Here is a 15,188-nt window from a genome sequence, read left to right on the forward strand (position 1 = left end):
AAATAGATCTTGTACGCTACTTACCCTCTTTCACTTACCCTCTCCCACTTTGGTCAGAGAGGTTCGTTCTTTTTTTGGACATGCAGGATTTTATAGGCGATTCATCAAGGATTTTTCCAAAATTTCCTAGCCCCATTTTCGTCTCCTTAAAAAAGAAGTGCCATTCAAGTTCAACGAGGAATGTAAGAAGGCCTTCAAACACCTCAAGGAATTGCTCACTTCGGCCCCTATCATAATTCCACTAGATTGGAGTCTTCCTTTTGAGCTCATGTGCAATGCCTCAAATTATGCAATTAGAGCTGTTTTAGGCCAAAGGAAGAACAATCAGCCACATGTCATCTATTATGCTTCCCGGACCCTGAATGATGGTCAATTAAACTACTCCACCACTGAAAATAAACTCCTTGTTGTTGTGGCGTTCTTATTTAATTGGCACTAAAGTCATTGTTTACACTGATCATGCAGCTTTGAAGTATTTGCTCACAAAGAAAGAAGCCAAACCAAGGCTTATTAGCTGGATGCTTCTTCTCTAAGAGTTCAATATTGAAATTAGGGACAAGAGAGGGAGTGAAAACGTGGTGGCAGACCACTTGAGCCTTTTGGTGCATAATGAGGAGTCATTACCTATTCCATAAACGTTCCCTGATGAGCAATTGATGTCCATTAAGGTAAGTGAACTATGGTATGCAGATTTGGTGAATTATTTGATGTCTAAACAAGTTCTAAGCAACCTAAACAAGTACCAACATGATAAACTTAAAAAGGATGCACGGTTTTATGTTTAGGATGACCCATATTTGTGGAAATATTGCTCTGATCAGATTGTGCGTAGGTGTGTGCATGAGTCCGAATTTCATTCAATTTTAACTTTTGTCACAAGAACAGGAAATATAGGTCAAAGAGACCAAATGCGGTAAACATCCATTCTCGTTGTCGAAATGTTTTATGTTTGGGGCATTGATTTCATGGGTCCTTTTCCTTCCTCACATGGTTTCCTTTATATTTTGCTTGCTGCGGATTATGTGTCGAAATTGGTGGAAGCAAAAGCCACCCATACTAATGATTCTAAAGTGGTTGCAAATTTTGGAGAAGACCGTGGGACCAACTCGGAAAGATTGGAGCTTGCGTTTGGATGATGCACTGTGGGCGTATCGTACAGCCTACAAAACACCCATTGGCATGTCCCTATTTGGGCTCGTCTATTGCAAACCATGCCATCTTCCCGTGGAATTAGAGCACAAGGTGCATTGGGCTGTCAAAACATTCAACATGGACATAGATGCGGGTGGCATTCATAGGAAGCTTCAATTGAATGAACTTGTAGAGATTAGGCACAAGGCTTATGAGAATGCTCGAATTTACAAAGAGAAGATAAAGGCATTCCATGACAAGATGATTCGTAGCAAGACATTCTTAATAGGGTAGAAAATGTTACTCTTCAATTCCCGCCTTTGTTTGTTTCCCGGTAAGTTACGTTCTAAATGGATTTGCCCGTTTGTTATTACTAATGTCTTTCATATGGTGCAGTCCAAATCCAAAGTTTCAAGACCGGGCAAACATTCAAAGTGAATGGACACCGTTTGAAGCCTTACTACGATCTTTTTTAGGAGCATGTGGTGGAGGACATACCCCTCCATGCCGTGGGCTCCAATGAAATTTGAATGGAGGTATTCGTCCGGCTGCACGATGTTAAAGCAAGTGCTTCTTGGGAGGCAACCTATGCATTCAACTAGGGAACAATGGAATTCTCACTCCACAACCAGATTTGCATTCCTAAACCCTTCTCTTTATTGCATTTATTTTGCTATGTTTGTCATGATTAGTTCATTTTTTATTTGTTTGTTTGCTTTTGTGTGAGTTTATGTTTGAAACATTGAGGACAATGTTTGTGTGGGGAGGGGGGGAAACAAAGTGTTTTTCATTGAATTTCATGGGTTTTTATCACCTATCCCCTCTAGAGTTGTTTCTCACTATTTTAAGTGTTTTTAGTGCGTTTTGAACTGTTTTGGTGTGTTTTGAAAAGAAACTACAAAAATTTAACAAAAACATTAGAAAAAGTTTTGAAAAACCCAAAAAAGAGTTGTTTTAGAGTTGTTTTTGTGTGTTTGTGTCTTAGGGTACCTTCCAACACAATGATGAGGATTTGGTTTTAATTGCATGATTGTTAAAGAAAGTTACAAATATGGGTGGAAGTTTGATATGCCTTTGGTTAGTACTTGGTTGTAGTTGACGTTTATGAATTCACATGTAATAACAAAGGAAAAAAAAAAATCAGTTTTTGTAACATGCTTGAAGGAAGGAACTTAAACTAACGCTACATCCCTGATAGACTTGAGCCTATTCCTTGTTTGGAGAGTTATTAATCTGTGAATCCTTGTTTTCTAAAGTCGTTGCATAATCTCATTATTTCTTTGCTTGGTTGCTACTTAGAATGCGTTTTTCATGTTTTTAGTTCCAAATACTAGAACTAATGCCCGGTTCATTCAAAGCTTAAAATTGAGTGCATAACATATAACAAGATGAAGTTGTTTAGTAATTACCACCAGAGCCAAAAAGCCTTCATCCCATGCATTTGTTTTGTAGGTTTAACCCCTTTGAGCCTTGTTTAGCCTATTTTCTTTGTTAGCCACATTATCCCTACCTAGCCTAGAATAGGACTATCCATACCCTTGTTCTTAAAGTGTAGTGGAGCATAACTTAGAAGGAATTCCTTTTGACGAACATTATGCAGAAAAACAAGTGTGGGGGAAGGGTTTTCAAAGTGTGTTTTGTGTGCCAAAGAAATAAGGCACGGGTAAGGAAAAAAAACGTGGAAAAAGAAAAAGAAAATAAAAAGTGTGTAGAAAAGAAAGAAAAAAGTTCAAAATAAGTGAGAATGAACTCACAAGTATTGATTGTTGAAGAATGGGTCCAAAAGTATGAATCTGGCCCTAAGTGTTTTGTTAATCTTCCCTTTGTGTTTAAAGTGGATTTGTGCATTCAAAAGTGAATTCTAAGTGTCATTTTCATTACTTTGCTCACTATTTCTTTAAGAACATTTGTCTATCCTTACCTTTCTTTGTTAGCCAATACCCTAGCCCCGTTACAACCCTTAGACTTCAATCTTGGGTATTATGTGTTTCAATCTGTGGAGTTTGAAATTGGTATGAGCATATGGAATCCCTGGTTATTGCTTCTAAGTAGTGGCATTCCGTTCATGAGATCGTATATATACATGCATTAATAATTCCAGAAATTGCTTTCTTTGTTTAAAAGCATATATGAGTACTAGTCTACATGTTTACATCAATCTTCTCACATATACCTAGTATAGGGAGTGTAGTCAGAAAATCTGTGTGAAAATAGAGAGTATATTCGGTGAGGAATTGAGGGAATTCTCTACGGCATGTTACTACATTCAAAATGTTGTTTTAATTGATTAAATGCGAGCTGGTAAGTGGTGACTGTGACTAAGTATGTGATCGAGGGTAAGGACAACTAAAATCTATGTAAGTGGTAATCTTTGGCATGTCATGTTTCATTGGAAATCCCTGAGGCAAATGTTGGAAGGTTTAGATTATGTTTTGTTTGTTTCGTTTGTTTTGTTTTGCTTGAGGACTAGCAAAAGCTAAGTGTGGGGGAATTTGATAGGAGCATATTTATGCGACTTAGTTAGCTTGTTTTCTTGCATTTATGTTGTTAGTTCCTAGTTATTTATGTATTTTAAGCTATTTTCGTGTGTTTGTAGGTTCAAAGGGTTAAAGTAGCAACAAAATGCATTTTGGTGCCTTTTGGAGCAGTTTTGGGCTTAGAAGGGATAACACATGCATGGAGCAAGGTGGATGGATGAATTTGAAGACCAAAAGAGGCTAGGCTTATGCTGAAGTTATGAAGAAATTAATTTAAGAAAAGGAAGTAAAGGATGCAATCAAGAAAGAAGGAATGTTAGCCAAAGTTACCTTATTTTGTCCTAAACTTTCCTAATCCTTCACCACTTAAGTTCCAGCTGTAAGGAAGCCTTCGAAATATTTTAGGACACTTGAATAAATGTTCTAGAAGGCTTAATCCCATTCCCAAAGGTTTGCCGCACCTATCCCTTGATCTTTCCTTCCTTTCCGCATAAGGAAGGACATTCCCTTTCCCTTTCCTTTCTTCCCTTGCCGTGTAGTCTCCTTTCCCTTTCTCTCTAGGGTTTGCCGCACCTCCCTTTCCCTTTTCCTTTAGATTCTGATTTGACTTAGCCTTTTCCTTGTGGACTTAGAGTTAAAATCTTTCTAAAATAATAAAAACTTTAATTCCCTTTTCATTAATTTCTGCCACACCCTAGCCTTAATTCCCTAGGGTTTTGACATACTTTGGGATATATTTAAGTGTGTGCCCCAGCTTTTGGGGGAGACACCATTCATCACCATAAAATCACACAAAAACATCCCTTGTCGCAGCCATACACCATTCATACTTTCACCATTTCTCTTCCATACAATTCACCACTTAATCTTACACCTATACCTTGTGCTGCAGCAAAGAAGAAGAAAGACCCTTGGACGTGCTTGCCATTCAAGTTGGATTGCTGGACCGTTTTTAGGTATTTTCAATCTTTTGTTTTCAATATCTAAGTTTATGTATCTTCGTTTTGCGAACATGAGGAGTTAAACTCGTTATAGCTAGGGGGAAATTCAAAGCCATGAACATATTTGCAATGTGAATTGATTACTTCCAGTTGGGATTCTGTGAATCGTGAATGCAATTTACTTAACTGTTTGATTTAGAACTTATTCTTGTTTGTGGATTAAAGATGCATACTTACTTTGCATGCATGAAGCTAGAATATAAGGGAATTTCACCTAATAGTTATGAACTTATATTCATAAGTAGTGGAGGTTGCTAGTCACAATCGTGTTAAGTAGATTCCTGGCAAGAGCATCATGTTCATTATAGTTACGAATGATTTGTCAATGCTTATGATCTTCACAAAGCTTAATGATCTTTAATTGTATCTTTATTATGTTATTCATGTAGGGAACTTTTGAAGAATAATTTGAGTTGCCGATGCGTTATCCATCCAATTCAATGACTTAAGGAAAATATGAGGGTTAATTAGTGCTGTTCACGGTTAATCTAGGGCGCTGAGGTTCATGGTTTATTGGAAAAGCAACTGGAAATCGATTTGTGTGCAAGTGTGTCATGTCTAGAGAAGGCACCTCTAGCTAGCTTATCATCCATCCAATTCACCAATTTCGTGCCAAAATCTATTTAAGTCTTTAGTTTACTTGGTTTACTTTAATTTCGTCAAACACCCAATCCCCTTTACTTTATTGTGTCAAATTAGTTAGAATCTGTCCAAACGTGTGTTTTAAGTGTTTTAAAGTGTTTTGAGTCAAGTAAAATCAATTTTCGTCCAAATCACCTCCTAATGTCTAGTTTGAGTATATTTGATTGTTTTGTGCTGTTTTGAGTCTTTTTAGTTTGTTTTGAGTTCGTGGAGTCTAGTTAAGTGTTTTCAAGCCTAGTTTTATGTTTTTAAGTCAGTTTTAAGTAGACTAGCAATCCCTCATAATCCCCGGTCTAGAACGATCCCTACTTATATCTTTACTATAATTGTTAATAAAAGGGTTTAAATTGAGTGTTAGTTTTTATAACATCAACATCGGGGAGTTCATCTGGCCATTTTCCCTTCTTGTTGGTTAGGGATTTCTTGAGGCAGTCGATGATCATCTTGTTGGATGCTTCAGCCCGCCACTGGCTTGAGATATCTTGGCATGAACATGTGCTGCTTGATGCTATACTTTTGGAAGAACTTCGCCACATCTTGGCCCACGAATTACGGGCCGTTGTCGGGGACAATGGACTGAGGGATGCCAAATCGACAAATGATGTTCCTCCATATGAAGTGCTCTACGTCTGTCTGAGTCGTGGTCATCTTGGGCTCTGTTTCTACCCATTTGGTGAAGTAGTCGGTTGCCATGATCATCATGCCTCTCCCCCCAATAGTAGGCGGCATAGGTTCTACCAGGTTGATTGCCCACTACATGAATGGCTAAGGACTCATCTGCGGTGTAGCTCACTGGCAGGCAGTGCTGGTACTGGCTTGTAGCCTTGGTAACGGTCGTACTTTTGTACTAATTCCTTAGCATCTTGGTGCATGGTAGGCCAGTAATAGCCTGCGTTAAGAGCCTTCTGCGCTAAGGATTGTCCTCTGGAGTGATTTCCATAAACGCCTTTGTGGATTGAGCTTAGAACATTCAAGTTATCGGAAAGCGCTAAGCAGCGAAGATTTGGTCCGGTGTAGGATTTTCGGATGAGAATGCCGTTCCACATGTAATAGCGTGTTGCCTTGATTTTGAGCTTCCTAGACTTTAATCTTTTTATGGGGAGTGTGCCATTGACTAGGTAGTCTACGATAGAATCTTGTCAATTTGGAGTTGTACTAACTTGTGACACATTGGCTGTTGGCTTCGCCTCTATGCTTGGCTCGTCTAGATACTTCACCGGAATAGAGCGTTTGAGTTGATGGTCAAGGGCGAAGCCTAGGCCAGCTAGTGCGTCCACGTGAGCGTTGTCTGCCTGTGGAACTTGAGTGAGGGTGTAAGTCTGAAATGCCTCAAGTAGTCTTCCTAGTGATTAGCTGGGAGTTAGAATGAATTGCGAGCTTTTTCACTACCAAGTCTTTTACCATTCGGAAGCCTACTTGTAGGGTCTCGTATTCTGCTTCATTGTTAGATACTTTGAAACCTGGGCATCAAACCGTCTGGATGACAAGAACTACGCCTGCTCTTGAACCTTTGTAGTTGGATGCGCCGTGGACATGCAAATGCCAGAAGTCTCCATTAGGTGGAGCAGGCACGGCTAGGGCACACTCGGCTACCTCTAGAGCGTCGTTGGGCCGCTCTGTTGCATCATGAATACATGGTAGGAAGCTAAGGCCATGTTACATGTAGCAAGAGATGCTCAACTGCGGTATTGGACCACTTTAGCGTTGAATTATGGAGCAAGGGTCAGCTGGGACCGTGTTACACGTAGTAGGAAGTAGTGCTGAACTGCCGGTACATGTTGCTCCCATGTAGAATCTTTTGAGGCGACAAGGACAAAACTTGCTTTCGAGTGTGTCCTTCCAGTGTTCATCTGCCCTTGGCGTGCCTTTTGGGCCGAGTTGTTGCGTTCGTTAGAAAACTTTGCATTCGCTAGGGTCTTACGCCTTCATCGTTGCGTGTCTGGATTGGGCGGAATAATGCGTCATGAGGATGACTGCATATGTTTGAACGTAAAACTTGAGCTTCCGGGTTATAACAACTATCGCCAAAGTTAGCTTTTGAATATCTAATAGCATCGAGGAGAACTTTTGAACTATAAAATACAGGTAGTTAGGCCCCCAGCTTTTCTCGCATGATGGTAGAGCTTATTGCTGCTTTAGATACCATTAAACATGCGAATAAGTCGTCCGTTGCATCCGGTTTGGATTGTAAGGAAGTGATGTCGGGTACTTCTTCAAGTCCTTGAATATGCATTGGCGAGCCTCGTCCCAAAGTGCATGCTTCTCTGCCAAAGCGAAAGAGTCTGCCAAAGTTAGATCTTCTTTCATGATCAATTTTTCGAATAACGGGTGGTCTGTTGGAAGTCCTTTTTGGAAGGTTACTTTAGTTATCGAGTCGTTGCATACGACTATCGTTGCCTTCTTTGCTTTGAACCTCCTCACATAGTTGCGAAGTGGCTCATTTGGGTTCTTCTTGACATCGAACAAATGGTCGGACTTCTTTTTGATCGACCAATAGGATGAATATTCTTTGGTGAAAACCAAAGAAAGTTCATTGAAATTCCGGATGGATTTTTACGGCAGGGTATAAAACCAATCTTACGCCTCGCCTTGTAGAGTGGTGGCCAATATCTTGCGCATGAGATCATCGTTGTTTTGATAGAGGATCATTGTGCTTCCGTAGTGTTTTAAGTGTCTCTTCAGGTCTTCATCCCCTTTGAAAGATGTGAAATGTGGCATGCTGAACTCGCGTAGAGGCTTTGCCTGCTCGATCTCATCCATAAAGGGTGACCTGCTTATGTTGGTCATGTTCTGTCGTAATGCCTTGTTGGTGACCTTGTTGCGTTGGAAATTACGGAATCGTTTGGTCAAGAATCTCTCTACTTCTTCCTAAATTTGCCTTTATTGAGGTAGTGGAGCTCTCGGATGCCCCCAACTGTGATTTGCTGGTCTAAGCTGCTTTTCCATGTGTTTGGCTCATCTATGCCGCGGATGCGGTGCATGTAGCGCTTTCCTAGCAGGCGAGCGAGTCCTTTGCAGGCTGCCGGTTGAACTTGAGCCAGATTGAGTGATTGTTTCTATCCGTTCGTCGTGCTGCCTACTCCGATGTGAGGTGGAGGATACTCTTTGCGGGCTTAACAGCGAATGAACACTTCACTTGGAAGGTTGCTCATGTTGATTATCGGAGTGTAACCCCAACTGTGAATGTATGCTCATCTGTGGGCCTAATCGAGAGTGTACTCTCCTTCGCGCTCTAAGATGGGAGTATACACTATCTCGGGGGCCTAATAGGGAGTGTACACTACGTGAATGCTCGGTCCGTGGCTGGTCAAGTGGCTGCTTGCCTGGACGCTGCTGGAGAGGTTCTTTGTCTACCCTTGTCCTACTTTGGGACACCTTGTTTGGGGCACGTTGCATCTCGGTGCGCTGCAACAGTTGGTTCACCAAGGTCGTCTGCTGTGCGAGGGTGCTCGTTAACTCTATGACTTGTCGAGACAAGTGTTGTTCTCCATTTGGGTTGGAATAGCTTGGAATGAATGCGTCTTCTTGAGCAGTGAAAATGTGGTAGACTCCAAGTGCGAGATTTGAGTTGGGAAATGCCAAATCCGTAGAAAAATGTGGTGAAAATGCTCCTAGTTCGATCGTCAATCTGCAAATTTGGAGCCGGGATAGTTGAACTAATCTTGGATCAATTTGGGCTACTTGGAAGGCCACGGGAGCAGAGTGGGCCACGGAAGCAAGTTGGGCCACGAGAGTGGGCTGCTCGGTTGGAGCAGGCTGGGCCACGGGAGTGGGATGCTCGGCGGGAGCAGGCTATGTCATAAGAGTGGACTGCTTGGCGGGAGCAAGCTTGGCCACGAAAGTAGGCTACTCGGCTGGAGTAGGCTGGACCACAAGAGTGGGTTGCTTGTCAGGAGCAGGCCGGGCCACGAGAGTGGGCTGCTCGACTGGAGCAGGTTGTTCGGAGTGTGATGCACATGGGTGCGAGACTTGGGCTCGCCTTGGCAGGGCATTGAGTTCGCGTTGGGCTTGGAGTGACATGTCTTGGGTCGTGGCCTTGGTGCCGTGAGCCTTGGATGGCACAATTCAGGTCGTGGTAACGGTGCCATGGACCTCACTGCGGGTAGTGGTGACCGTGGTGGCCACCGCGGTGGTTGCCATGATGGAGCCCCGTAGCGATGGTGCTGCTCCTATGATCACATTTAGCCTCGAGAATCGCCGTGGTCCCATTTCTTTTAATGCGAGAGTCTTCTATGAGTGTGTGACTCTTTTCTCTCTGAAAGCACCAATTTGTGGATGCAAATTTCTTCCTCCTTGATCTTGGACAAAATTGCACCTACAAAACAGCCTCACATACCCACGATAAATGAAGGGGCTTTGGTCGAAGAACCTCCGATGCCAAAGTTAGAATTTAGAGAGATAAAGTGTTTGAGAATTCTAGAGAATTTTAGCAAGAGTTGGAAGTGGTTTTTGGGAGAGAATGGTGAGCTATATATAGGGATATGGCCGACCATATTAGGAGAATAGGGACCGGCCATTTAGGTAATTTTTAGGTGTAAATTATGGTTAATTAGCCATTAATAGATTATTAGGTAATAAATATATTAATTGACTAATTAACATATTTTGAAAGAAATTATTTGGGGAGTTATGGAATGATTAAGATAATTAGCTAATTGATTAGAAGGAATTTGATGAGATAGTTTTTGAATTGTTACTTATTTTGGATACTTTTGACTTGGTTGAGGGATGATTACCCGCTGCTCGCGCGTAGGAATCCCGTTATGCCTGAAGGGTATTTTTGTCCTCTTTTGTCCAAAAATTCACGTGTAACATTGTGATTATTTTTGGCTCCACAATAGTTACCATACATGATAATATGCATATCTGAATTTACTATAGACGCTTAACCGCAATTCATAGTTACCATAATGGATTTTTTCATGGTTAACATAAGTAGAAATGGTATAACAATGCACCAAACTATTATTATTCCCATTTGATCATTGAAGTCTCTAGGTTGTTCTTATCTGTAAGACGTGACGTCTTCATTTTGTTTTATCTGTAAGACGTGTCATGCCTTATATTAACCATGACAAATGCGCGTATCTACAATTACCATACACTATAATATGCATATCTGGATTTACCATAGACGCTTAACTGCAGTTCATAGTCAGCATCGTGCATGGATTAACCATGGTTAACTTGAGTAGATACGCTATAAGTAGAGGGCTAAAGTCACTATTGTCACCAGTAGAGTGTGTTGAGCGGTGACTTGTCATGCAAATTGTGCCCTTATGCAAGTGTTGGCAAGTCACATTTGACAAGTGTCAACCCAACAAAAAGACTTTGACGAAGCTGAACCAGTCCACGCGCGTGAGAAATGGCACCGGAGGCTAAAAGCAGAGCGAGAGGGGGAGGAGGAAGAAGCGGCAAAGCCACAGATTCCGGTGCTGCAGCTGCCGTGGCCAGCGCAGTTGACCTCCTGCTAGAGATCCTGATGCGCCTCCCGGCAAGACCCCTTCACCGATTCAAATGCGTATCGAAACAATGGTACTCTCTCATCTCTGACCCCCAATTTAGAATCGATTACGTCCAAAAGAACCCTAATCATCTTTTGGGTTTGCTGCTGATTATTCAAGGTCCATACTCTGAATTTTCGTTCATTTCCCTTGGAGGCTGTGGCCAAATTGTTAAAGACCCAAAGTTTTTAAGCACCACCAATCTCAAAATTCATCATTTCTGTAATGGGTTGATGTGTTTTTCCAAGCCTCACAAGGATTCACCTCAGTTTACTTCTTATTATGTTTGTAATTCTGCTTCCGGGCACTCGAAAAGAATTCGGGTTCTTGAGAGCTCGACCAGAAAGAGATTGATGGCTGTTAATGTGGCTTTTGATCCTTCAAAGTCACCCTTCTACAATGTCGTTTTTGTTAGTGAAGAATCCGGGTCGGAACTGAACCATCTGATCAAAATTGATATATACTCATCCGAGACCGAGGCTTGGAGACCCAGCAGCAAGGGGCTGTACATTGTGCCTTACGATGTGGATTTTGACAATGGGGTTTACTGGAATGGGGCAATTTATTGGTACCATCAAAGGAAAAACTCTTTGGCGTATTTTGATTTGGATACCGGTTGCCTTGAAAGATTACGAATGCCACTGCTTTCTCTGGGATCGTATCCCATGGTTTTCGACCATTTTGGAGAATCAGGTGGCCATCTGCATCTTGTTGGGATCTGCAGTCCAAGGACTACTCTGTTCACTGTGTTTGAATTGCAGCAGGATAGGTCCGGTTGGTTTGTGAAGTGTAATGGTGATTTGGATGCCGTAGCAGCTGCTTTCCCAAAGATGGTTACCCTTAAACCCAGTAACCCTTATGTGTTTTCTGCAGTGAGCCTTATTAGAGAAGAAAAAGAAGAGGAACTGAGTATTGTGCTAACGATACCTGGGAGTGTGGTCAGATATGATGTCAAGCATAAGACATCAAGGAAGCTCTGTGATCTTCCAAAAGGCTGTATGTTCAATGACTTTATGGCTATACAGAGGAGGGTTAAGGCGCATCAATACATTGAGACCCTTGATTCCATCTGAAAGCAGTGCTTCTCTGGTATCTCCTCTATCCACCTTATCTCTATATAAAGATGCTTTGGCAGTGTTTCTGTTTTATACATGTGACCGGGTTGTAGATTGGAAAATCAAAACTGTTGCAAAGAAGTTTAGTTGAAGTATATTGCTTTCTAATGAACTGAGATTAAGCATGCTTGTTGCGTCTAATTTAGAGCCTTCAAGGCTTGAGCATATTTATGACCATGTTGAAATGTTTAATAACTATGTGACCGAGGCTCACTGCTATTTCCCAACACCTGTAAAATAGATTTATGAATGGAATTAAATATGCAGTATTTACAGACCAAAGTATTTGGTTATTGGGGAAAACTCAATATACTTCTGATGTCGAATCAGGATCGTGTGTTCCTTATAATAATAGATGCATAAGATTTGTTTCTTAGAAGTTCAGCATTTTTCGTCTATTGAATGAGTCTGCCACCGCAGCTGCTCTGCCCTGCAGATTCACTAGGAACTTTCGTTCAAGTTCAATATCTTGATCTCTCAATTTGTTGTTAATTTCTAGCAGATACTTACTAGGTTTGTTGCTTCAAAATTTGGATCCTCGTACGATAGAGAATATCATAAATGCAGTTCTTTCAGGTGTTGCTGCTACTGCTATAAAGAAGCAGGAATTGGGTTAACAGAATAAGCTTGTTTTATATTGTGAGGGATAGACTGGAAGTTTGATTTCTAGATCACAAGTTGGAACTGGTATTGCTAAATCAGTGGAAATCCCAGAACTTAGATATTTTGGTAGAAATTGTCTGAAAGTTGAAAGTAGAAGATGGATTAGTTTCGAAGAAACTTATCATTTCCAATTCTAGCAAAACTGGTAAGAATCGAGGATTAAGTTTCCTTCGTTCTTATGCATCTTTTATCTTCAACTGGGACAAACTTTGGAAGTTGGCATCCACTTCATCATTCAAAATACACTGAGTTAACTGAATTATCCATTTCATTCCGATCATAGACATCAAAAGAGTGTTTTTGAGAGGCTTTGTTGTGAGGGTTCTTGTTGCCATTTTTTATTACCAGCGGACCTTCTTATGAAAACTTTATTCTTAATTTCATTTCAGGTTTATTGAAACCATCAAAGAAATCACAAAGTTTTCCAACTCAAAATTCCATATTTATGTGAGTAATATGCTGATTTAGTCACTAAATTATTACCCAAGTGAAAATTAAGTTTTATTTTTATGGAAAAATAAGTTCTTAAAAGGCATTAAAAACTGCAAATTCTATTCCTACTAGTAGATTCGAAGCTATTCCATTCAATTCTCTATCAAAGTAGTACCTAGAGTGTGTCACATTCAAAATATGTAACTTAAACTGACGAAAAATTAAATTGAATAACTTTGAATCATTTAATAAGGATGAAATTGACAACTTTTAATGAGTTTAAGTACCTATTCTTCCTCAAAAAAAAAAGTTCATGAATCTAAATTTCACACGGGTAATGGTAGACCCACCAAAGCATGTTTCCTTTTTCGGTTATGTTTTCGAGTCGTACACTTGTAAATGGACCAAATTCGAATCGTGTCCGCCTTTATTCATGTTCGTGTCCATTTATGATCTGAATCTTCAAATCATCATATATGACTTGCGGATCCATATTCGATATCATCGGTAACTTTATTTTTTTGTATATTATTCTATTTTAAAAAAAATTAAAATATCATTAGTATCTTTATTGGAAAATAGGGTATATGAAGGAAAGTTGTGTCATAACTAAGAACATACAAGAACATTTGAGCATGCAAACATGCATTTAACATTTTAAAATAGGCATGCATTAAACTGATACCAATTGAAATTGGTACTAGGTGGAATATCATGTATATAAAAATTATAATTTGCTGGACTAACTAGTAAGTCCAACTAAGATAGATTTGTTAGTCAATAAATCGAAGATTCAATTACCAATTTCAATTCCCAAAAACTATCCTAGTCAGCAAGGCAGTAGTTCGTTGCAAGTTATTAATGTGTCAAGTAGGCAACATTGTGAGCACATACCATCTAAATGTTCGATAGATATGTTTATCATATATGTGTATGTGAGGTGTGACACAATAAAAATAACTTGAACACAAGATAATTTTGGCAGGAAAAACCCACATCTAGGTTAAAAAATTGGGGACACCACTAAGTCTAATCCACTAGTGTAAACAAAGGTTCATACAAAGACCACACAAGCTCAATTTCTAAATCCCTATCTATGGAGTAGCTTTACCTTTGTGCAACCTTACCTTACACGATGGACTCCTTCGATCTTCACGAAGTGGCAGCTCCTCTTAAGCTCATCACCTTATGTCACCGAGATCAACACGATCAATGATATGATATGATTTTATGATATGCATATGAAATATGGATTCAAATGACCAGTCAGATTCTCTAGTCAAACAGTTGAAGGAAGAATCTAACTTGAATCCAAAAGCTAGGTCTAAAACCGAATTTAAAGCTTAAAACCAGACCAAGACATAAATGCAAAACCTTAAAACAATGCAACCCTAATACATAATGATTGGGTGTTTAATGCATGAGGAAGGTTTGGCAGTTATGGTTTCATAAATGGATAAAATGCAAGTTGAAACCCTAAAGAACAAATATACCCAAGTAAATCAGCATCAGCCAACTTGTCCCAAAGACACTTGTCTCCTGCAAAAAAGATATAGGCAGATGAATGGTCGAAAACTAACTACCAGCAGAAAGGTGTAAGCTGCCTTAATTTGTGTACCTAGACAGCTGGAAGTCAACACGCAAAACTGACTAGACAATTAACCTAAACAAAATGCAACACAAATAAAGATATGAGATGCACATGCATGTACAAACCTTTGAAGTCAGGGGAGCCGCATCCTTGAACGTTTAATCCCAGTAGTAGGATCCCCTAATCAGAGAATGTAGTCTTAAACTAAATTAAGCATGTGGTACACATACAATATTTGACAAGGAAAGCCAAACACTTAAAATTAGACTTTACAATACGGTCATTCTATAATTCAATACTCTTGAACACATTGTTTAACTAATAGTTTATTTTGAAGGATTATTTTGTGAAAACATGTTCATTTGAATAACATCTATAGCATGCAATTAACAATTAAAAGGCGGAATCATGCTTGCATGCATTCAAAAACAAAACATTACCCATGAAATTCAAAGCCTAGTAGATTGGTGAACCATGAATCAACTCAAAACAAAGTGAGTTGAAACTTATACCTTTGTAGATTCCTCTTTGCATAAGCAAAGGCTAATCACCGAAAGAGAGGGCCTTCATTCCTTGCATCTAAAATCTATGGATTTGGATGGATGAAAAGGTTTCTCCAAGTTCCCAAAATT

The 15,188-nt window shown here is 40.0% G+C and overlaps 1 protein-coding gene across 1 annotated transcript; it reads left to right on the forward strand.

Annotated features, from left to right (window-relative positions):
- Nucleotides 1–10,493: 10,493 nt before the first annotated feature.
- Nucleotides 10,494–12,152, forward strand: LOC126597303 (F-box protein At5g07610-like). The gene has a single exon (XM_050264089.1). It carries the CDS (start codon nucleotides 10,617–10,619, stop codon nucleotides 11,826–11,828), a length of 1,212 nt encoding a protein of 403 aa, XP_050120046.1. The 5' UTR covers nucleotides 10,494–10,616; the 3' UTR covers nucleotides 11,829–12,152.
- Nucleotides 12,153–15,188: the final 3,036 nt, after the last annotated feature.

The sequence above is a fragment of the Malus sylvestris genome, chromosome 13 (assembly GCF_916048215.2).
Source record: "Malus sylvestris chromosome 13, drMalSylv7.2, whole genome shotgun sequence".
Classification (NCBI taxonomy): domain Eukaryota; kingdom Viridiplantae; phylum Streptophyta; class Magnoliopsida; order Rosales; family Rosaceae; genus Malus; species Malus sylvestris.

Coding starts and splice junctions, on each gene's coding strand:
- LOC126597303 (XM_050264089.1), top strand. CDS start 10,617: ATGGCACCGGAGGCTAAAAGCAGAGCGAGAGGGGGAGGAGGAAGAAGC.